General features: G+C 50.0%; 1 protein-coding gene across 1 annotated transcript; it reads right to left on the bottom strand.

Annotated features, from left to right (window-relative positions):
- Window positions 1-571: 571 nt before the first annotated feature.
- On the bottom strand, window positions 572-21971 carry egln1a (egl-9 family hypoxia-inducible factor 1a). The gene is made up of 5 exons (XM_023796292.2): window positions 20582-21971; window positions 6642-6761; window positions 3580-3716; window positions 1912-1979; window positions 572-1372 (listed from the first exon to the last, which is right to left on the bottom strand). Exons 1-5 carry the CDS (start codon window positions 21311-21313, stop codon window positions 1317-1319), a joined length of 1113 nt encoding a protein of 370 aa, XP_023652060.2. The 5' UTR covers window positions 21314-21971; the 3' UTR covers window positions 572-1316.
- Between the last annotated feature and the right edge of the window lie 223 nt (window positions 21972-22194).

Genomic DNA, 22194 nt, shown 5'->3' with positions numbered 1-22194 from the left:
AAAAGCCCAAGATTCCGATTAAGATAAATCATAATTGACAAGATATTCTTTCACTACTCTCGGTCACTCGGTCATATCCAACTAAATTCTTGTTTTCGGCAGAAACTGAGCTGAACAGCACAGAAACGAGCATGACATCGCGTTTGTGCAAAGCGCCTGTTAGGCCACTAGATGGCAGTAGATGCTAAAATACACCAATTACGACCATCCGCAGAACGAGCAGTACAACGGCGATGATTTAAGCGCTGTATAAACCACGATGAATCAAAGTTTTTGATAACATGGCTCAAATTTAAAGATTTGAAGACTCCGAATGACAACATAGTCGTGAGGTTATGACCGCAACACCTATCTCAGACCACAATCCCTATCTCAGACCACAATCACCAGCAGGGGTCGCTGGTGAGCAGGCCAAAACACAGGCATTTTTAACCTACTGAGTGATTTTCTGTCCCAAACTCCAAGGGACTAAAGCTTCACCAACGCAAAGGTCCCGTTCAATGTGACTGCTCTATTCTAGTGGAACAAAAAAGAGAGCAAGAGGATGATAAAATATGGAATGATCAACATATTCAAGATCTGTTTGGCAAACTTGCCTTTTTATTTCGAATACAGAACTGCTAAGACAGGTTAAAAGATGTCCGATTCGGCTTAAGACAATGGTGAGTATGTAGTTCTGCAACAACAAACATTGTAGTATTAGGGAGGCAGCTTCAGGTCGCCATGGTTACAGCAGCGTGCTGCGTTGCTTAGCAACAGTTTCAAGTCAGTAATTGAAAAACAGGCCAATGCAAAGCAGAGCTACATTACCCTCACAGAGGAAAAAAAAAACACTGAATTGAAGTGACAGAAGAGATGGAAAATAATTATAATCAATGTATGTTTGGGCCATTTCTTAACACTTCTTAGCAGTGCGCAAGAGTCAGCATCATGTTCACACATCTTAGTGTACCTTCCGTTAAAAGTTTAACGGGAAACCAAAGACACAGCCGAAAGCTATCTGGTGGCACTAATCACGCTCTTTTCGCTGGCAACAAATTTAACATTTCGCTTTCTTGCACCAAGTGACTATTATGCTTTTTTTAAATAACTGAATTCTTCACATGAAAGCTGAAAGAACGCAAGTGGAATACGGGAGTCTTCGCGGCTCGACGGTGCCACGTTCCATGTCAGCTGATCCGGCCGCGCTCTGCAGGAAAGAGGGGAGGAAAAGCTGAGGCGAGATGCCCTCCATTTTAAAATCCGGCCCCCTTTCTGGATCCTTCTTCCCGTTTCCCTTGGCGCCGACGCTTGGGCTCCCTAGTCGCTGGGGCTCTCTAGTCGCTGGGCTCTGAGGGTTTCAGCTCCACTTTCACGCCCTTTTCTCCTGCACCTGGGTCAGGGAGACGCACTATTAAACCCTCTGGTCCATTGGGCTTCAAGCCACACCAACACGTAGCCGCGGGCGGCTAACCAGAGAATGAGCATTAGAAAATGCAGCAGCATATGTGGCGCGTTCATCAGCCACCAAGACTCTTGTAGAAACTCATCCGGCCCAGTGACGTTTGACAGGAGATACCGTGACCCTGATTTCAGACCTGAAGACATAACTGAAGGCGAATCCCCTTTTAAAAGCCAAGGTGTGTGCAGATCCGGGGCATTGGATGGGAAACCTTGGCAGATTCAGGAGACCCGGAACTTACTGGGGCCCCTGGATGCCTAAAATTATATGTAAAACTGGGCAAGAGGGGCCCAAGTTGACTTTGTAATGAGGACCCGGAATTATGGTCCTGGCACAGGGGCTTCCGCTGGCTTGTAAGTCCTATATTGTCTCGTCTTGCTGCCATCTGGCGTATGCAGCTGTGGCACAAGAATTTCGCTCTGTTCCTCTGAGACGCGAGACAGTATAACTTAAACCTTAAAGTTGGATACCTGTCAGGTACTTCTCCTTCGCTCGCGCCCGTTCGTCGGCGTCAAAATACCACACCGTTATGGCGTACCTGTACGAGGAGAGGAGAGGAGAGAGAGCCCGTCAGCTCAGTGCAGGGTTATTGTCATTAATGGAGACAAAACGTATGAGAAAACGTTTTCGTAAATGGAAATGCAATAGGATACGAAAGTTAAATAAACCATAACTGAACGAAAGCTATAAATATTGCTCGCAAAACTAAGTGAAATAAAATAAAACAAATGTCAAATACTTGCAGTTTTACTACTATTTAGCTAAAGTAATGATTTGTTCATCTTACCTCCTTGTTGGAACCCATTCAAGAAAACTTAATCCTGTATATTGCCTTTAAACAGCAATAATACTTGTAACATGTTTTTCCCATTCTGAGGACACGGTTATGTAAAGTACACTGTGTATTCATGAGGGATTCCCTAAAGACCAGACACATAAAACAGCTCAATATATCCTTAGAAATAAAATTACTAAAACTGAAACTAAAAAATGTATATAAACTAAACAGAAATACATCTTTAAAACAAAAATGAATACGATTACACTGAAAACTAAGTACATCTAAACTGGATTTCAAATTAGAAAATATAAAAATAGAAACTAAAAAAAAAAAAAAATTTAACTTTAACAACGACTCAGACTAGTACAAAGGTGGGTGGAAAGTGTGGGGGGGGGGGCGGGGGGCGGACCAGTCACCAGAGAAGCTAAAGAACATGAGCAAAATGGCATCGCGCTGACCGGATCGTCACTGTGCAGGGCGGTGTAATGAGAAGCGAGAAGCCTTGAAGGTAATTCATATGAATGTGCTGGACCAGGGGGTGGCATGGTGATTTGGGGGGGGGGTGGGAATGCAGCCTCCTGCAACACCTGGCCTGTGGGTTTAGTTCTCACCAGACTCTGTGCATGTGCAGTTTGCATGCTCACAGATTTCTTCCCACTCCTAAAAGTGCAATTAAATTAGCAGACACTTTAATCTAATGCAGCACACAACTAAAAGTAGGTTGAAGCAGTCTCTGGAACAATGGGGGGGGGCCTTGCTCCAGGGCCTAATGGTGGCGATGACCAAATAAAGCTTCATGAACCAATTGCTGTATTTTCTGACACCACTAGATGGTGCTCTCTATTCAAAAAAAGGGCTCAAAGCCTGGCCCAAAGCAAACCACAATCCCCATCTAGTGGGGTCTAAAAATATAGAAAATGAATCATGAAGCTTCATTTGGCCATCATTACCCAACAGTGAAATCACTCTTTTGACTTAGGATTCGAACCGGTGACCTTCTGATCATGGACACAGCAGTCTGCTGAGCCACCCGCCACCCCAAAAAGTATTCCCTTTGGTCACCATATGGTGAGTGAGCGTGTATGTGTACATTCAGGATACACTACCTAGGACTAGATCCAGGCTGACCAAGGCCTGGTGCTGTATAAGCAGTTAGGTAAAATGCATGGATGTACTCAGCGTTAACGTCTATCCATGATAACTAACAGAAATTTCCTGATGACAGTATAAGGATGTAAATCCTGATTATAGGACTGTCACACACAATACCACCCTTGGCAGGCATGTGGCGCTGTAACCTTCAGACTGATCGGCAGGTGTGAGAGTTGTGGGGGGGGGGGGGTAGGTGGGGGCTCACCTGGTTGCGTACGCAGGCTGCACTTCGTGGGGGTTTCGCCGGTCTGACCAGAAAAACAGCAGCCGGTCAAACTTGGGCTCGATGTCGGCGAACTGCGCTTTGCCCTCCGGGAAAATGCGCAGGAGGCCGCCATGCTCCTGCCGTAACCAGGGAAACGGGAGGAGAGGAGCGGTTAGCTTGGGCTGAGATCCACATGCTAACCTGGTGTGTCCATCCACATGCTAACCTGGTGTGTCCATCCACATGGACACATCAGGTGATCACAGGGCACAGAGCTATTGGGGGGGGGGGGGGGGCATTCGAATGAAGGGGAGGGGCTGAACAATTAGGGGATATGAGAGGGTGGTCTGAGGTGGTGGGGGGGGGGGGCAAGCTGACAACACGGTATCATGACACAGAAGTTGGAGGTCAGCAGGCGGCGATCAAACACCCCAGTGACCTGAACACCCAGGATGCAGGAACTACAGGACATCAGTAACTTTTGGGCGTCACAATCTAACATTATATAGTATCGAAAAGCCCTGGTGATTATTGTGCTTGCGGCATACAATCGCGATGTGATACTGCGCAGCCCCAATTAGGACCCTCTGTCCAACTGCCAGTTTATGTTAAGTGGTTTTCTGCGCTCATTTATACTTTATAAAGGTCATTATTACCGAATACAATTATGAGATAACTAGGGTTAAAGACCCCAAGCACATGGAAGGAGAGGTGAACCTTAAGCGATGAGTCACAATGCATTTCAAGATGAATACTGTAAACTTTCAGAAAAGGACATTTTTGCATGGTATGATTTCATAACCACCCTACACCAGCCCAATGAACAATAAGAGGTGAGGACTTAAGCAGAGAAGCAGCACGGGAACGCTGTAGAACCCCATTCTGCAATCTGGGCTCTACGTAACCAAGCAACTGCATTCTGGTGCGGAGAGCAGCCCGAGCCGGAGATGGCGGGGGGTGGGGTACATCAGCCGATGCCAGCAAACAGGCACTAGCCTAAGCGGTGAAACACACGGACAGACTATACCTACCTACCTGTGGAGGAAAAGAAAAAAAGAAAAAAAGAAAAAACACCCAGTAGCTTGTTTTTAACTAGTTGATAGATAGAGATCTTTTACGGGTGAAGGGAAGCAATGTCACCGTAAGTGAACCAAGCAGACACTTCAAGCAACAATCCATTTCCTGCAGGTTCATATCCTTACAGGCAGAGCAGCGTATGGACTGCTGTGGTGAGGGAGACTGGGAGGAAGCGGCTGAACTGGGCTGCCGTCTTAAACCTTTTCCTACAGAGGACGCAGTCAGTTCTCAAGCGGTTCTAACAACAATATCAGAAACCCGACGCAAAGTTTACAGAATATTCTAGAAGAAATTAAAATCCTCAGACTGCTACTATATGTGTTATATAACAACATGCTCTCTCTTATGAACATCTCTCTTATGAGTCTGACTGTGCACTCCCGCCCCCCAAGACTGGGTCAAAGTAGGACGTTTCCCCATATTTCTTAGCAGATTAGATGCCTCATGACCTTCGCAGACGTCGTGCCGTGATTCTGAAACAAAGGGGCCACATGGCTGCCCTGCCAAACCCTCACTGCCCCACCCTGGCCCTGAATGTTCCACAGCCTTCCGGGTCTCTCGGTGTAAACGACGGCTCATCTGGCCGTTTTCACTACCGGCTCTTAGAACCAGCAAACCTTCAGTCTCGCTTTATCTCACTGCTAACCCTCTCGCCCCCCCCTCTTTTTTTGCTGCTTATCGTGACCCCAGTCCTGCAGTGGGGGTACAGGCTGCGTGAGGGTAGAGGATGAAGGCTCTGGGGGGGGGCGGAGGCCTTAACGGCCTGACAGCCAATGCTCCTTACGGGACCCTTCCGATTTTCCGGAGGGATTACAGGAGCTCAGCGTTACAAGATCAGCCAGAGGAGTACAGCAAGGGGGCATGTACACAGGAGGGGGGGTTGTGGTGGGGGTGTATACCTGGCCCTGCTTTGAGTGACCCAAAGAACACCTTCGCACGTAGAGAAGGCGTGAGGGATTCCCATTGCCAGAATACACTCAGAATCAAGTGTCAGGGTAATGCCCAATTCCCACACCTAATCAGCTAACTGAACTTCTGGGGGAAAAATATATATATACATATATACAGTGCTCACAGAAAGCCTTGGGATGTTTGAGTAGTTCTGTAAAAATCTTGCAGAGTCATTGGTTTAATAAAGAAGTCCACTGACAAGCAATGTTTATCATACCTGCACATATCTTCCGCAGACATTTTCTTTTTATTAAGTGTCATAATGTTTTTGACTGACTCACTCAGTTCTGTTCTTGCCATTTTGCTATTAATCACAATTGTAGTCACAGGCTCCCAAAGGGACAGTAAACAGTGTTTGTGTTCGGTGTTATTGCAGAGGTGTTACTTATTAAAAAGCAGCCAATGAGGCTGCCTGTCAGTGAACGTTTTAACTTAGCTCTTTTAGAACTATAATTTGGGTTTCAGTTTATTACTAGTTGAAATACACATTTTACTTAAAACTACTGGTTGTTTCCTACTGTAATATATATTTTTGTAAACAAGTGAATAAAGTGATATTTTTATAAAACCAATACAAGCACCCCAAGACTTTCTGTGATCACTGTACAAACAAACTAAAAAACTTCAGGATTCATAAAAGGACATTAATATCAGCCTGGTTTACCCCCCCCCCCACCCCACACACACACACACACACACACACACACAAAACATGAAGGAAACCTCAGAGCAGGAAATTTGATTTCTCTGATTGCAAGTGGTGAAAGAAAAGCCAAACAGGGCAAAAAGTGAGTGGGAAGCACTGCAGCACCTGTGAAAGAGGAAAGGATGGGAAGCACTGCAGCACCTGTGAAAGAGGAAAGAATGGGAAGCACTGCAGCACCTGTGAAAGAGGAAAGAATGGGAAGCACTGCAGCACCTGTGAAAGAGGAAAGAATGGGAAGCACTGCAGCACCTGTGAAAGAGGAAAGAATGGGAAGCACTGCAGCACCTGTGAAAGAGGAAAGAGTGCACCCAGAACGCCAGTCACTTACCTTGGCATCCCAGTTTTTATTCAGGTAATATATACAGGTCACGCATCTCCCATCGCCGTTAGGGTTATCCACATGACGCACATACCCCAGTCCGTTGCCAGGGTAACACGCCACCATCGCCTGGAACAGACATAGAGAGCGGGGATTTATGTCGGCAAACTCCGTAAACAGCGGTTCAGGTATTGCTTTTTCCTTCACAAAAAACAATGCACAAATTCATTTTCAGAATTAACTGCAGAGCACTGTGACTCACGGCTGTAGCTGAACCCTGAAGGTGGAATTAACGACACGGCACTGCAGAGATGTTTCCACCTAAGCAGGGAACATGTCATGACCTCAGCAGGAACAGCTCCCTTTAATGAGAAGCACGGGGTCGGGTTCTGTGAACAGGATCTCTTTATATCATTAACCTGGTACTCCAGAGCACAACATCTGCGCTCTCCCAGCCTTCAGAGCCAGATCCCTTTTCATATACTTCAATCCAGCTTTCAGTGCCATCAAGACGCTGAAGCAGTTTCGTGAGCTCAAAGAAATAAGCACCAGCCTGGTAAAATGCTACCGGATTCTTTATTGTCTGAGAAACAGGATACTGACCGAGTTAAATAACAAGAGATCTAACACTTAAGGCTGTATCCTCTCTCTGCTGCTCTTCTCACTTGTCATCAGTGAAATTTCAGCTCTCAGCAGAGTTCAATCAAGGCCAACGAGCACGCTGATGACGGCAGCCTGAGTGGGCTAATCGGAAATGACAAACTTGTCGAGGATGTTCTGCGGAAGATGGTGCACAGACCACCTCCTCGTCAACAGCAAAACCACAGAAATAACCACAAACAACCCACTGCAATCAATCATCAGCCAATAATCCTCAGACGGTTTCAAATCCAGTGAAATACAAATCAGTCGCTCAAAATGGGACATAAACTCCAATTATGTCATCAAGAAGACATCAAAGACCATCAGATCTCTCCCTCTACACCAGGTGGATTGAAAGGTCAGTAAGGATAATCTCTCCGGTCCTCATTAACTCTGCCTTTTCCAGATCCTCCCCTCTGGGACATAAAGTGCAGTGTTATCTGCATTTGTTATATTTAGTCCACCAGTGACAATTTCCCTCCATCCACACCTGCAGCTGCGGCCCCAACATAGATGTGTTGTTAAGCCGTGCTGTTAATGTCTGACCACTCGCAGTCCAGGTCTTCTTCCTATCTGTTGTCACTCTAAGCCGAATCGGATCCAAACGCTACCGATCTGCTCGTGGTTAATAAATCGAGAATCAGGACTGCATGCTCTCCGCGTCCGGCGTGCATCTGAATTTGATACCAAAGTGGTTGCTGAAGCTGACCGTTGTTTAAGGCTCAGGCTCATACACGCTGAAGAGACTGTGTCCCTGGCAGAGGCTGGCTTAACCGTCTGATGACCCCCTCCTTCCACCCCCCACTCCGCCAATAATACACTCTGCCAACTGGCACCCCCATCTCCAACCCCACCCCCCCGCTTCCGATTCTAAGGCACCCCTGCTTCGGGTGGCATGGTCGGTGGAAGCACAGCCTCCGATATCTACACCGCAGTCCGAGATATTTTACTGTCCTACTGGTATTTTAGCCGCCAAATTTCTAACCAGGACTGCTGGACGTAAGAACCGTTAGCGAGGGGGATCAGAGGTCAGCTATCACGACTGAAGTGTAATAATATAGCGGACTGGAGAATAACATACTGCCAAAGCTTTGCTGAACTGCAAGAACGGTCATCGATGTAGGTTTCAGGTCAAGGAAATTATACAGGAGAACTATTGATTTATGCACACAAACACTCACACAAAAGCAGTTCATATATTCCTGTCCTTGTGGGGACTCTCTTCGTTTCTAGGGTATAATAATAACCCTACCTAAGATAACCCTAACCCTAAGATAACCGTAACCCTAACCCCTACCAGCCCCAACCTTAAGCAAATAAAATACAAGATTTTTTGGCATTTTTACTTTTTTCCACTTCACAAATTTTCATGACACTGAGGTGCTTGTTGTGGGGACCTGAAAAATGTCCCCAACAGGTTTTACCACATTGTTGACATACTTGGTGCCCACAACGTGGCAAATACAAACACTCTCTCTCTCTCTCTCACACACACACACACACACACACACACACACACACACACACACACAATCCCTTACTAATAGAAGTTAAGAGCATCAGCTGTCAGGGTTGCCATGTCTCAGCCACTGTCTCCGTCTTGCACCCGAGACATGTGGACGTCTCTAGAAACCGTCATGTCCCAGGCGACACCAGAGAGCAAGGAAGGATCATCTGACCCGGGCTTCCTAAAGCAGCTGACATGATCCAATAAGGAAAGGGAAGCTTCCATTATGAACAGAAAACAAAGGCATAACCCCCTTAGTACTGCGTTTAAAAAAAAAATCAGGGAGATGATCTAACTGTTAATTAACTTCAAATGTTAAACTTGCAAACCTAACTGCTGATAAAAGCTCTATGGATTTTATAGCATTCATTTAAGGTTCAACTTGTTAAAACTGACATTGGTCTTTATAATTAATACTAACACCTACTGATTTATCCTACCACACCCATCAGTGCATTTTATGCTGAAAAGCATGCTGGCGTCTCATCCGGGGTGGCCCATTCTGACTGGGGTCTGGGCTCAGCCCGGATAGACATGAAAGAATGCGGGGCCGGTGTCTGGCCCCCACGCAGCTCCAGGTATTCACTGACGGACAGGCTGGGGCGGCTCAGCAGGCCTGAGATATGCAGATTGGGGCCCTGATTGTGTGGGCGGAGTCTAAGTCCCGCATGGGCGGAGCCTGTGGAAAGACCCTTTATTTTAACGTATCCTATTGGCGACGGCTGAGGGACTTCGGCGAATAAGCTTGCTTACTCAAGACAGCATCCCACAGCACCGAATGACTCAGCCTTGAGAATAAGACTGGGGGGGGGGGGTTGTTTATGGATCAATCACTCAACGATAAAACAAAGGACTTATTAAAAAAAATCTCCTTCTGGAAAAATGAATTCAGAAGTCGACAACAGCAGCAGAGATTTGCTTGTATATCAGAGATATTCTAACAACATTACCCTGAAAACAGCACTCGTAGTCAATATCCCAGATTTCTTTTACATTACGCAGGAATTAAAAGGAAGCATTTAAAGCCCATCGCGTTTCTTGGAACAATGTCATAGGTAATACAGCTGCAGAGAAACCCAAACAGAAGGTTAGGCCTGGAAGTCAATGTGCTCAGGCCAGCCAACTGTATTTACAGTACAACTCTAGCGTGCCGTCGTGTTTCCCTAAACTCTCCAGGTACTTATCAAAGAATTAGGACGGAAACACCCAGAAAAACAACTTCTTAAAGGGGCCGATTCACATTCACTGTACATCCGTTAGCTTCTGTTGCATCTGGGTCAAACGGCAGCAGGAAAAAAACCAAAACAAACACACACACACACACACACACACACACACACAGCACGTAGGGAGCAGTGCTACGTATTTATTTATTTCACTTGGAATGCAGATGCTTACGTCAATCCCAATCTGCCAGTGCTAGTTTTGCCGTACGTGGCAGTGTTGGAATCGGAAATACCTTCGCCCGCAGGAGCAGGACAGGATCCGGGCCTCTAGCTCTTCCAAGAGGATGGGGTGGGGGGTGCAGCCCCCTCGGCCCCGCGCGCATCTCCACGCGGCCGGCTGACCCCAACGTAAACACCCCCAGCTGGCAGGCTGCCAAGCCGGCAGCGTCTTAATGATCCTGCTACGTGCAGCACGTGAGGGAGACCCAGAGGGGGAGGCCACGGGGGGGCGGGCGGCGTGGGGGAGGGATGGATAAACATATTAGTCACTGTCAGGGACGAAGTGCTGGATGGGTGGCGAGAAGCGACCATGCAGGGCCACAGACGAACGTGCACACAGACTGTGACCCGCCCCCCCCCTGGACTCCCATATCCCGCCCCCACTGGCTGCGTGAACCTTCACCTCCTCCGGAAGGAGGGGAGGACCTTGGGCTGGGGGTGTGTGGAGCCAAACAGGGCTGCACCAAGCAGGAAACGTACCGACATCAACCTCTGTTGCAATTTAGCCCCACAGTTTCAGGGTGGGTGGGGAAAAGGATGTGGGGTCCTGTTAAAAGAGGGTGAATCTATTCATAACCCCCCCCCCCCGCCGATCCATCTGCTCCCCGACACCCATGTTACATGAAAGCTGGAATCACGACTTCTGCGGCCGTTAATGGTCCCCCGCCCCCTTTGACGTTCTTGCTTAAAATGGTCGGGCCACAATTGCGAAGCAAGATATCACAGCTAGCCATGGGGGGGGGGGGGGCATGTATTGGGTGGGGGAGGGGTGAAGCACTGTGTGCACACGCAAGCACACACGCACCTTCTCCATGGGAGGGGTCTCAATCTACGTAAGCATGCCTTATCAGTTTCTGCCACCACGAATGCACTCTTTACCCCCTGGTCCCACGCTCTCTCATCCTGGGACCAGCCGCCGAGTGGGGGGGGGGGGCCATGGCGTGCGGATTGGGAGCGATGCGGCGGCCAATCAAAACCGGCCACGTGAACAACACCCCTGAAGCGGTTCCAGCGTATCTGTGACCCGCGGCGGAAGCGAGCTTCAGGACTTTATTGTGCTGAGCCTATGGGGGGGGGGGGGGTCCTTTGTCCAGGGGGCCACGCCCAGGAAGAGCTGGACATGAAATATAATGTTAGTGCACATTCATAATTGAAGGAGCGCGGACACATGCATGCACAAATGCACAGATATGCGCACACACACACACACACACACACACACACACACACACCTCCGGATATATATACAAACACGAGAGACGAAAGCAGATGGATATCCAGGCCTTGCTGCCCCATGTACTGAAACACAGCTTTAAGAATCCCATGTGTGGGCACCAGGACGTGGCAATGCAACCGTCCCACGGCACCCGAGTCCCACGCCTTGGTTCCACAAGGAGGATGCCCCCCCCCCCCATAGAACCCCACCGTGTCCCCGCAAACCATCCCCCAACCATTTCTGGGAAGATGTTTGAAAAAACAAAAACACAGGCACACAATCAAGCTTTGCAAAGTGCAGCTATTGCATGCTCCTGTCTAATAAAATGACAAAAGGACCAAACTGAAATCTTGCATGTGGATTTCGTCAGCCTCGTGTTCGGCACTTCGGGCAAATTGTTGTTCTCTCCCCAAATGCCATTTTCCATCGTCCCCCCCCCCCGATCCACGACATTCACCAAACTGTCATAGAGACGCAACTATGCCGAATGAAAAGCAGGCACACAATGACCGCTGAGCCGCTCACGATCAGCCAGCTGGTCACCTGACCCAGCTGCTACAGACGGTGACACACACGTGCAACGGCGGCTGCCATACCACGGTGCTCCTTCACCACGTACCTCACGTCGCCCCCCCCCCCGAGGGCGACGCCAAGCCAAGCCTCTTCCTCCCACCCAGTAATCTCTGCTTCCGTCTTTCCCTGCGGCTCTGTGGCCCTCGTTGGGCTTTGTTGACATTCCATGGATTCCCCCCGCCCCGGGATATGCTGGTATCCCTGCCGGGGGCCTGCGAGGGTCATCTAGCGAGAAGCCCGCCTCCCCAGTGCCCTCCTCATCTAACAGCCTGTTTCACTTACCACCATCGCCTCAAATCCCGACAGCCTGACGTGGAAAAGACTCTTCAGTCAGAAACTTGATATGTCATTACGGGCAGCCGTGTCAGCAAAGTCGCTGAATTCCTCAAACGTCGCTTCGAGGGACAGCATCTCCCCCCCCCCCCACGAAATTCAACGAAACACAGGACCTACGAACAGGAAGTGATGCGTTGAGAATTTGAAGTTGTGGTGCACCAATGTGGAAATTTTAACCAATACCGATAACTAGTAATGAACTGAAACTGTGTGAGACGGTCTTGTGAGCAGGATCTCAGCCGCAAACTGGTACTTTGAGTTCCGTTAAAAGTGGCGGACGGGCTGACAAAATCCCTTATCCTCCTCGATGGAAAATGTCTGGTCGTCCAATGCAATCGTCTCCGTTGCATTAGCAGTTATGTCCTTAGCTCATCTTGAAATTTGACTCAAGTCTAAATATCAAGCAAAATTAATACATTGGACTGACGCCGATGCCTTGATTTTTTGAATGTCAGCTGATGTCAAAATGTTGACGGATATGTTCTGCATTTATAATTTCAAATGGCCAGTCTAGGTCAAGAAAGGTGACATACCTGCCCCCCGGCTAAAGAGGGCCACCGGCCAATGGGACGAAAAGGGCCCCCACCTATCCTAAGGCACCAAAGCCCATCCTAAAGACCATCCCCATCCCATTGTGCAGATACTGGCAGGGAGTGGTTTTACAATGACAGCCAGATGGCGCTGTGGCAGCCGCAGGAGTATAGACACAACCCCTCCCCCCCAGTTGCTGAACCTGTAAACGGTGAAGACTATTCACGGCCTTCCCTACCCAGGCGGCGGCATGGCATCAAGTGCTAGACTGTTTTTCAGGAGATTACGGTGCATATGGGAGGGGGGGCTAAAAGGGTCTTAAACGCATAAAGAACGAGCCGGGAGGGATCTGCAGCCGGCGGCGCCTCCCTGCTTTCACAAAATAGCCAATTAACAGAAAAATAACGCCGCTTTTGTCGCCGCATGGCAGACGTGGCACTCGCCCTTCTTTGGGAGGCCCAGTCCCAGTCCCGGGCCCAGTCCCAGTCTTGGGCCCAGTCACAGTCCCAGTCCCAGTCCCAGTACCAGTCCCGGGCCCAGTCACAGTCCCAGTCACAGTCCCAGTCCCGGGCCCAGTCACAGTCCCAGTCCCAGTCTCAGTACCAGTCCCGGGTCCAGTCACAGTTCCAGTCCCGGGCCCAGTCTCTTTCCCATTTTTACACCCCATTCTGGACATGCTCTTGCCGCATCACAGCCTGTTTCAAACTGATTTTAATCTGAATCTTCAGCAGGGCCAAAACAAATGAGAGCGACAGGCTGATTCCACTAAAGGGCATGTTTGACGGCAGGATCACGAGCGGCAAACCCCTTGTGAGCCACTCTCACCGGACCAGCCTCAGAAAGATTTATTTTTCTTCACAAACCCCTTCCGCCCCAACACACGCCTCCTCTTCTCGATCTCATTCCAAAGCGGACTGCTACCCCACTGAACCTCTCAGGAATTACTCTATCAACTGACAACCCCCCCCCCCCATTACTCATCAACTTGTAAACTTGACGGACGAGGGGCCCAGCCTGTGAAAAGCGGGTCCATTCCCCCTTCCCGCCAAAAACTCCAGCAGCCCGACACCCCCCCCCCCCCGGATGAAGGGGTGCTGGAGCGTGAGAAGGCAGCTGTTAGGGAAGGGAGAAGTACTATGAGCTGAATGGTAATGGGGGAGAAGGGTGGGGGGGCAGGCACTCTGCACAAGGGGACAAATCACCCCCCCGCCCATAAGAGCAGGGGGGCCTTTCTCCCCAGTGAAATCCATCCGGAAAGTTCAATGGTGGCATTCCTCTCGTCCGGTTTCCCTAGGAAACGGTCCGTAAGAATCCACTGCGCTCGCTCGCTCGCTCTCTCCCTCTCTCTCGCTCCCTCTCTCTCTCTCTGCAAAGGGAAAGCAGTCAGGGAGCTTTTAAGTTTTGGGGGCGGGTATGGGGAGGGGGGGGGAGGGGAGGGCCCCCCCCAGGCGAGCACCATTCCCGACGCCATTCTCCAACTGCTGCCGTGCACGTGCTCCGCGTCGCCCTGCGTGAGACACGCCCTGGAAGCAGGAGACGGAGCTGTAGCAGTCATGTGATGCGGCGTGTGGCCGTGTGTCGGATGGAATGCGTGCGTGTGTGTGTGTGTGTGTGTGTGTGAGTGGGGGGGGGGGACTAAACAGAAAAGCCAGCCTGCACCTTTATGTTATTTCTCCATTTTAAGCTCTGACAGTCATATTTTTAGACCCTGTCCTCGTCATCCTCACCCCCTGGCTTTCTTGGGCAAAATATTTTAATGCCTCTTGGGGGGGTGTGACTAGGTTGTCACAGAAGCAGCCCCAGAGCAGTTTTCGGTCAGGGTCAACTTAATGAGTCAAAGTTGCGTCACTGTTCAAAGAGCTCAAAGCCTTTCTCCGCTCAAAGATTCTTTCTCTGTTCGGATATAATTGCGAGATCCTACTAAGTCCTGGCAGATGGGGATTTGTTTCTATATAAAAATGGTGTGATAATACAGTGCAAACAGCAGGGATTCACTGAAGAGCCCAGCCACCCACTCCCCAAGAGCCTCGTGGCCAAGCCCCCGCCACTCGCAGGAGCCATGGGTGGCAGATAGACCCTGGGGCGAAGACTCACATTCCGTGTGTGTGGGGGGGGGGGGGGCGCTGAAACCTGATGTCAGCTGCTTCCTTGGACTGCTGGGGTCGCAGCCCAACACAAACGACCAAAGACGCATATTGTACAGCGGCTCTGCCTCGGCCCAACTGGACCGCGGTCCTAAGTGAGACACGCATAATCACCCCTGCCTTAAATGTTTATCCTCCAACAGCATCTCTGAATAAAGCACCGACAATGGAAATCGGTGTGTGGGGGGGGGGGGGGGGGGGGAGAGGTATGCAGGCAAACAATGCATCTGGGAAGGGGGGGGGGGGGGTCACATCCCTCTTAAAAACAAAGCGATGGACCCCTGCACCATGCCGTACATCCTCCTCAAATCAAAAGAGACCCCCCCCCAAACAAAACTCAATATGAACAAGCCAGAAAGGATCTGTGCCTATTGAGAAGGTCCTGATACTCCACAGTCCTTGTGAAGACAAGGACGGCACATGATGAACTGTCAGGAATTGTGCCATTCCTACTTTTCTCCACCCTGACTGAAAAGTAGCGATGGTGGAGAACTGGCGGGGGCTATTTCTGGTCTGTCTGCCCCCCCCCCCCTCTCGGAAGTCACACGGTGAGGATGGAGGCGGGGCTTTAGGTGGAACTCGATCAGACACCTCGCCAAGCCGCCATGTTTCGCGCGTGTGGGTGGTCAGCGGAGGACCCAACTCTGGGAGGGGGGCATCGAGAGGCCCAGCCTGGGCTGACAGACCAGTGTCCCCTGCTGTCATAGAGCGGGACCCAAATTCAACCGGCCACCCAATAATCCCAGTAAGACCCGCAGCTGGATCAGGGGAAAGGCTGTCATGTTTGGAATGGAAATGGTAAAGAAGATAAAACAACCCGCTGGCCCTCAGCCTTTTAATTTCACTTCATCACTGCTTCCCTCGTTTGAATTGTTCTCTGCAACATTAAGAATGAAAAAACTTCTCATGGAAAAAGCAGGCGTTACTAAGAAACGCTGCAAAACAGCCCCCCCCCCCACCCCCCCCATGAGCAACACGCACCCAAACAAACGCATATCAGTCTGATGGCCTTAATAGCTACATTTGGACAATTGAGCATTCAGGAAGAATTGGAGCAGACACAGAGAAAATGGACAGTGATATCTGTTTATCCTTGCATTAGGCTTGAGGCTGGCGGGGTTAAACGCTGGGGGGGGTGATAACGCCGCTGGCTGCTGCCCAGGAAGGCGCTGTTTAGACAAACCTCCCACTTTTTCCTCTTTTTATACAGCTGAGCAAAAACAATAGAAACAGACACAGAGTCCGTGATCTCCACTCCAGCCAATCGACCTTGCAGCCCTGGCTGGACCAATGAAATGTTCCGTTTTAATCTGGGATATACATGTGGTTGGTTGGTACCAGTAGCCAATTGCAGGGTCCGCTAGACAGAGGTGCAGGATGACCTTTTTAAAAAAAAAAAAGAAAAAAAAAAGAAGCAGAGTGTAATAATTTTGGCTGTAACTACGCAGACACAGGAGTGTGCAGAGCGCCATGGAGAAGGGATGCAGACGGCAGACGCTGCTGTAGAGCCATTTAGGAATTAGCACCTACGAGCAGCTAGCTTTCAAAATAAATACCGCGCCCCCCCCCACCGCAACTCCTCCCCAGCTCCCCCACCCCCCGACAGCAAGGTGCACGCCTCTTGCAGATGAATGTCCAAGGGGGCCTGTGGGGGCCAGTGGGGGCCTGTGAGGGCCAGTGAGGGCCTGTGGGGGCCAGTGAGGGCCTGTGGGGGCCAGTGGGGGCCTGTGGGGGGCAGTGAGCGCCTGTGGGGGGCAGTGAGCGCCTGTGGGGGCCAGTGAGGGCCTGTGGGGGCCAGCCACAAAGCGGGATGCTCCACTGGCATGGAGGAGAATCTCCACCATTACCTCAAACCACAACTAGACTACAAGGTGGGACAAATGCTAATAAATAAAGAAGTAAATTCACAAAGTCCAAAGCCAGTGGCGACCTAAGGCATACATGTGGCGTGCATAATGGGCAGAACGCTATTTGGGTGTTTTTAAATGAGTCACTCATTACAGAGTCTGAGTCACAGAAATCTGGGGGGGCGGGGGGCCATTACCGCCGCAGGCACAGCAGTGGGAAACAATGAGCGGACCATCTTCTAAACCTCGCTAAAGATATGGACAAAAAACCTAAGATGGTGGGAATTCTTTCCCCCCTCGAACCCACCTCATTCGAAGAGGAATACGGGGGTGGTTTTTGCTTCCCCAGAAACTCCGAAGCCCCCCCTGCCTCTTTAACTGCCTTCGTCTGCCAAACCACCCCCCTCCCCCAAGGATAACCCCAGACCCTGGTCAGGGATACAGACGACCACAGGAAAGCAAAAGAGGGTGGTCAGGACTTAGCATGCATTAACTGGGGGGAGATTTAAACCCAAGGCTTCAGCAGAAGCCTGCAGTTAATTTTAGGGATTAATGATTATCATGTGAGGTGAGAGACTCAGGCCAGAACCAAGAGCATCTGGCGAGTTTCGCTTATTTAGCCTCATCGCTGGACGGCAGCCGGGGATCAGACTGAGTGAGCAGACAGACAGGAGAGGTGCGGGTGGCTTTGAACTGCCCATCAGCCGCTGGTCACACTGCAGAGGTACTACACCATCACAGGGCTTTGGGCCGCCCATCAGCCGCTGGTCACACTGCAGAGGTACTACACCATCACAGCGCTTTGAACTGCCCATCAGCCACTGGTCACACTGCAGAGGTACTACACCATCACAGCGCTTTGAACTGCCCATCAGCCACAGGTCACACTGCAGAGGTACTACACCATCACAGCGCTTTGAACTGCCCATCAGCCACAGGTCACACTGCAGAGGTACTACACCATCACAGGGCTTTGAACTGCCCATCAGCCACTGGTCACACTGCAGAGGTACTACACCATCACAGGGCTTTGAACCGCCCATCAGCCGCTGGTCACACTGCAGAGGTACTACACCATCACAGCGCTTTGAACTGCCCATCAGCCACTGGTCACACTGCAGAGGTACTACACCATCACAGCGCTTTGAACTGCCCATCAGCCACTGGTCACACTGCAGAGGTACTACACCATCACAGCGCTTTGAACTGCCCATCAGCCACAGGTCACACTGCAGAGGTACTACACCATCACAGGGCTTTGAACTGCCCATCAGCCGCTGGTCACACTGCAGAGATACTACACCATCACAGGGCTTTGAACTGCCCATCAGCCGCTGGTCACACTGCAGAGGTACTACACCATCACAGGGCTTTGAACTGCCCATCAGCCGCTGGTCACACTGCAGAGGTACTACACCATCACAGGGCTTTGGGCCGCTCATCAGCCGCTGGTCACACTGCAGAGGTACTACACCATCACAGGGCTTTGAACTGTCCATCAGCCGCTGGTCACACTGCAGAGGTACTACACCATCACAGGGCTTTAAACTGCCCATCAACCGCTGGTCACACTGCAGAGGTACTACACCATCACAGCGCTTTGGGCCGCCCATCAGCCGCTGGTTACCCTGCAGAGGTACTACACCATCACAGGGCTTTGGGCCGCCCATCAGCCGCTGGTCAGACTGCAGAGGTACTACACCATCACAGGGCTTTGGGCCGCCCATCAGCTGCTGGTCAGACTGCAGAGGTACTACACCATTACAGGGCTTTGGGCCGCCCATCAGCCGCTGGTCACACTGCAGAGGTACTACACCATCACGGCGCTTTGAACTGCCCATCAGCAGCTGGTCACACTGCAGAGGTACTTCACCATCACAGGGCTTTGGGCCGCCCATCAGCCACTGGTCACACTGCAGAGGTACTACACCATCACAGCACTTTGGGCCGCAAGACACTATAAGAGCCCTGTGTGCCTCACCAGTAACCAGAGAGAAAGGTCACCCTGTTAACCCTGTGACATATTTGAAAGTACAGAAATTGGTGGGTTTTCTTGTCCTGCGTCTAGGTGTAAACGCTCCCCCCAGCTTGCTGCTCTTTGGTCATCTGTGATGGATGAATGGATGAAGAGAGAGGGAGAGAAAGAGCAACTTGCCTAAGAGTCACTGCTGGCGCTGAGCACCCGCCACGTGGGCTGGGTTCCTCCATTAGTGCAAGTCACGGTGCACCCCCTTATCGGGCTATCAGTGCCGGGCCCTATCTGTGAAGGACGTGGCACAGCCCTCCCCCAACCGGCCCACCCCCAACCGGCCCACCCCTGCAGTAGCAGAACACGTGGAGGCCATGCAGTCAATAAACACTGCAATCTAATGTCAACCGACAGATCACTCGGGGTCTGAACTATCCCCAGGTGGACAAGTAAGCACCCTAAGGATAACTTTCACAAAAAAAAAAAAAAAACAGGGGGGAGGGGCTCTGAAAATTAACATGCGTCTCCCTTTTCATGACACAACGATGAAACGGTGACAGACTGGGCAGGTAACTAGGGCCAAGCACAGGGGTGGCAGGTGAACCATACTTAACAGTCACCTGGTAGCACTGCAGATCCTGCGGCAGAGCTGCGGGGGAACAAAGCCGCAAATGCAAACCGAAACGCGCTGTGCGAAAAGGGCACAATAAAAAAGTGTTAGCTTTATTTCCAACGATACAGACAAACTTTACAAAGCTACACACCAAAAACCAGCTTTCACAAATATTTAATTGCGGGGATCGTCAACCTGCCCGCACACGGACAGACGTGTCCACGGCGAAAGCTATGCTTTTAAATACCACGTTCGCAGTAGAAACTGAATTTTGATCGCATCGTCAGTCAGGATGGTTGGCCCCTGTTTACTTACGCCATTGTTTTGTATAGGCGCACGTGTATAGTACGTAATGCAGCAGGCAAAAATAATTTTAAAGGATAGAAGGGGATCATTGTTTCCATTAGAGAATTTATCTCACTCATAAACTGCGCACAAAGGCGCGGATAAAACGCAATGCTCGGTTCTCCAGGCGCAAATACAGGATAGTACTCAAATTAATTAAAATTCCACATTGCAGTGAATGCTGCACGTTGTACAGATATGTAAAATGTATACTCCCCCAAAAATGCCGTCTTTCTCCCGGGAGGTGGTATTGTGGGATAAATGTATCAGGATTTGTGTAGAAACATAAAAGCAAACAGATTTCCGATTTCCTCCAGCATTGATGTTTTATAAATAAATACTGCCTAAATAATACATTTCAGACATAATAAACAAACAATCTGTGGTGACATAATAACATTACAAGAGAATACAGCACTCACGCGGCTTCCTGTCAGTTTCAGTGGAAATAAAACACATCCAGATTCAAAGAAATATTTCTTATTCCGTTGTGCATTCTTGCAACTGAACCATTTTATTAATGGACGTTTTTTAAAATCCAGAAACTGTCACTTACCCGACGAGGGAAAACACGCACCTTGAAACTACAAGGAATTTCACGCTTCCTGAGCAGTAAGAAAAAGGTAATCAGACTTTATAGTCACTGGCCTGCTTTTATCTTACAAGCGCCGATTAGCTAAATACTTACTGCATCTTACACACACTTTAACGCAACTAGACGTCAGAAACGGATCAAGTCACAGTCACAAAACAAAGTTTACCTGCTGGTTGTGCAACTTACTTTTGTCCTACCGTTTATTTTGTAGTTTCCCAGTTTGCCGTTACAGTGTCTGACCAAATCGTCCATGCGACTCATCAGGAAACTTATGCGCTCGCAGCCGGGCTCCTTTCCTTCAATCCACGTTATTTTGTCCCCGCGTATGTCTTTGGTAGAGTCACTTCTCTGGCTGACCAGCTGCCCGTCGGTGAATTTGCCAGTCTTGTGAAGGGCTATCACGTCCTGCAAAATCGACATCCCGGTCTCTTCCCCTAAAAAACTGTCCACGACGCACATGCCGTGCTTGTTCATGCATGGGATTATATACTCCGTAGCCAGTTTCCGCGGATGGGACTTCATCCGTCCGTTAGGTTTATCGGCGTTGTTGTTATTGGTCCTGTCTCCGCTTTGCCTGTCACATGCACTTCCCGCACATGTGATACACTCGACGGTTTTCTCGCCGCTCAAAGCGCTAGGGGCAGCCGGGCTGTCCAGCTGTGTTGAGGGCTTCTGCGACGTCTGCGGTGCCGCTTTCTCGTCCGCGCTCTCATGCTGCGATCTGGGCTTCGGCGAAACCCGAGTTATCTCGGCCTCCTTACAGTTGAGCCGGTGGTTTTTCCAGTCTTCCACCTGATGCTCCTTGCTGCAGTAGAAGGAGCTGCGACAGCGACCGCATTTAAGCAGGTTCTCCATCTTCCCGCACAGCTCGCAGTACTGGCGGTCCGGGTCCCGCTCCTGCTCCGCCGCTCCTTGCATGGCTGCGGAGTTGGGCGCTGCCCCCTTTTAAACTCCCAGATCTCCACGCGTCTCGCTCCTCTCGAGTCTGGAAACGTTCTGTCGCCTGCCCCGGCGCGACAGGCAAATGGGGAAAAGCCGCTCTCCTCCGCTTCAGAACCACGAAGTCGCATCACACATGACTGTTGGTCCCAGTGACGGCTGACGGTGACACGAGAGGCGAGCGCCCGGACTCCGGACCGCCGCTGAACTGCAGAGCGTCGCGTGGCGCCGCTGGCTTCATTCTGCACGTCGGCGGCACAGACCCAGCCCCCGACGTCAGCCCGCCACGGGAAGCGCCCTCCTCGCTCCAAGCAGCGGCTCATGCACAGGCGGCAGCGCCGGTCCGGGGTCCTTGCAGCCCTAGTTTTGATTTCCGCCAACAGAACTAAAGGAAATATATTAATACTCAGGGTTACTTTAAGAATGCCGGTTGTACGCTGAAAAACATAACAAAAAAAGTTTTGATGTACACCATAAACCTAAGAACTGAGTCTATGTTAAAAACGTTCCAACATTGCCCCCTGGTTGTCGAGAACGATTTTAGTAATCACTTGTTTTTGCTCAAGTGTGTGGCGTGGGTTAATGTTGATAAAAAACACATTACTAACTATTCAACAAGCTATTTCATGTGGATGTATGGATGTTTATCCGGTTAATTCATATTATTTAAAACATAATATTTAATGGGTAATTATACATATATTAAATCTACAGCAATAGATAAGAACGCAATTAAAATAGATAAAACAGAAGCAACGTTCAGCTGGATCATAAACGCCTTAAGAGTTTTAAAATACATTAATACGCATACGAACGTGTAACGCTTGAACTAGTAAAATACATTTCCCAGAGTGCCCCTT

The sequence above is a fragment of the Paramormyrops kingsleyae genome, chromosome 3 (genome assembly GCF_048594095.1).
Source record: "Paramormyrops kingsleyae isolate MSU_618 chromosome 3, PKINGS_0.4, whole genome shotgun sequence".
In the NCBI taxonomy this organism is placed as follows: domain Eukaryota; kingdom Metazoa; phylum Chordata; class Actinopteri; order Osteoglossiformes; family Mormyridae; genus Paramormyrops; species Paramormyrops kingsleyae.
The sequence above is the reverse complement of the archived record's forward strand: the minus strand, read 5'-3'. Positions and strand labels throughout refer to the sequence as shown.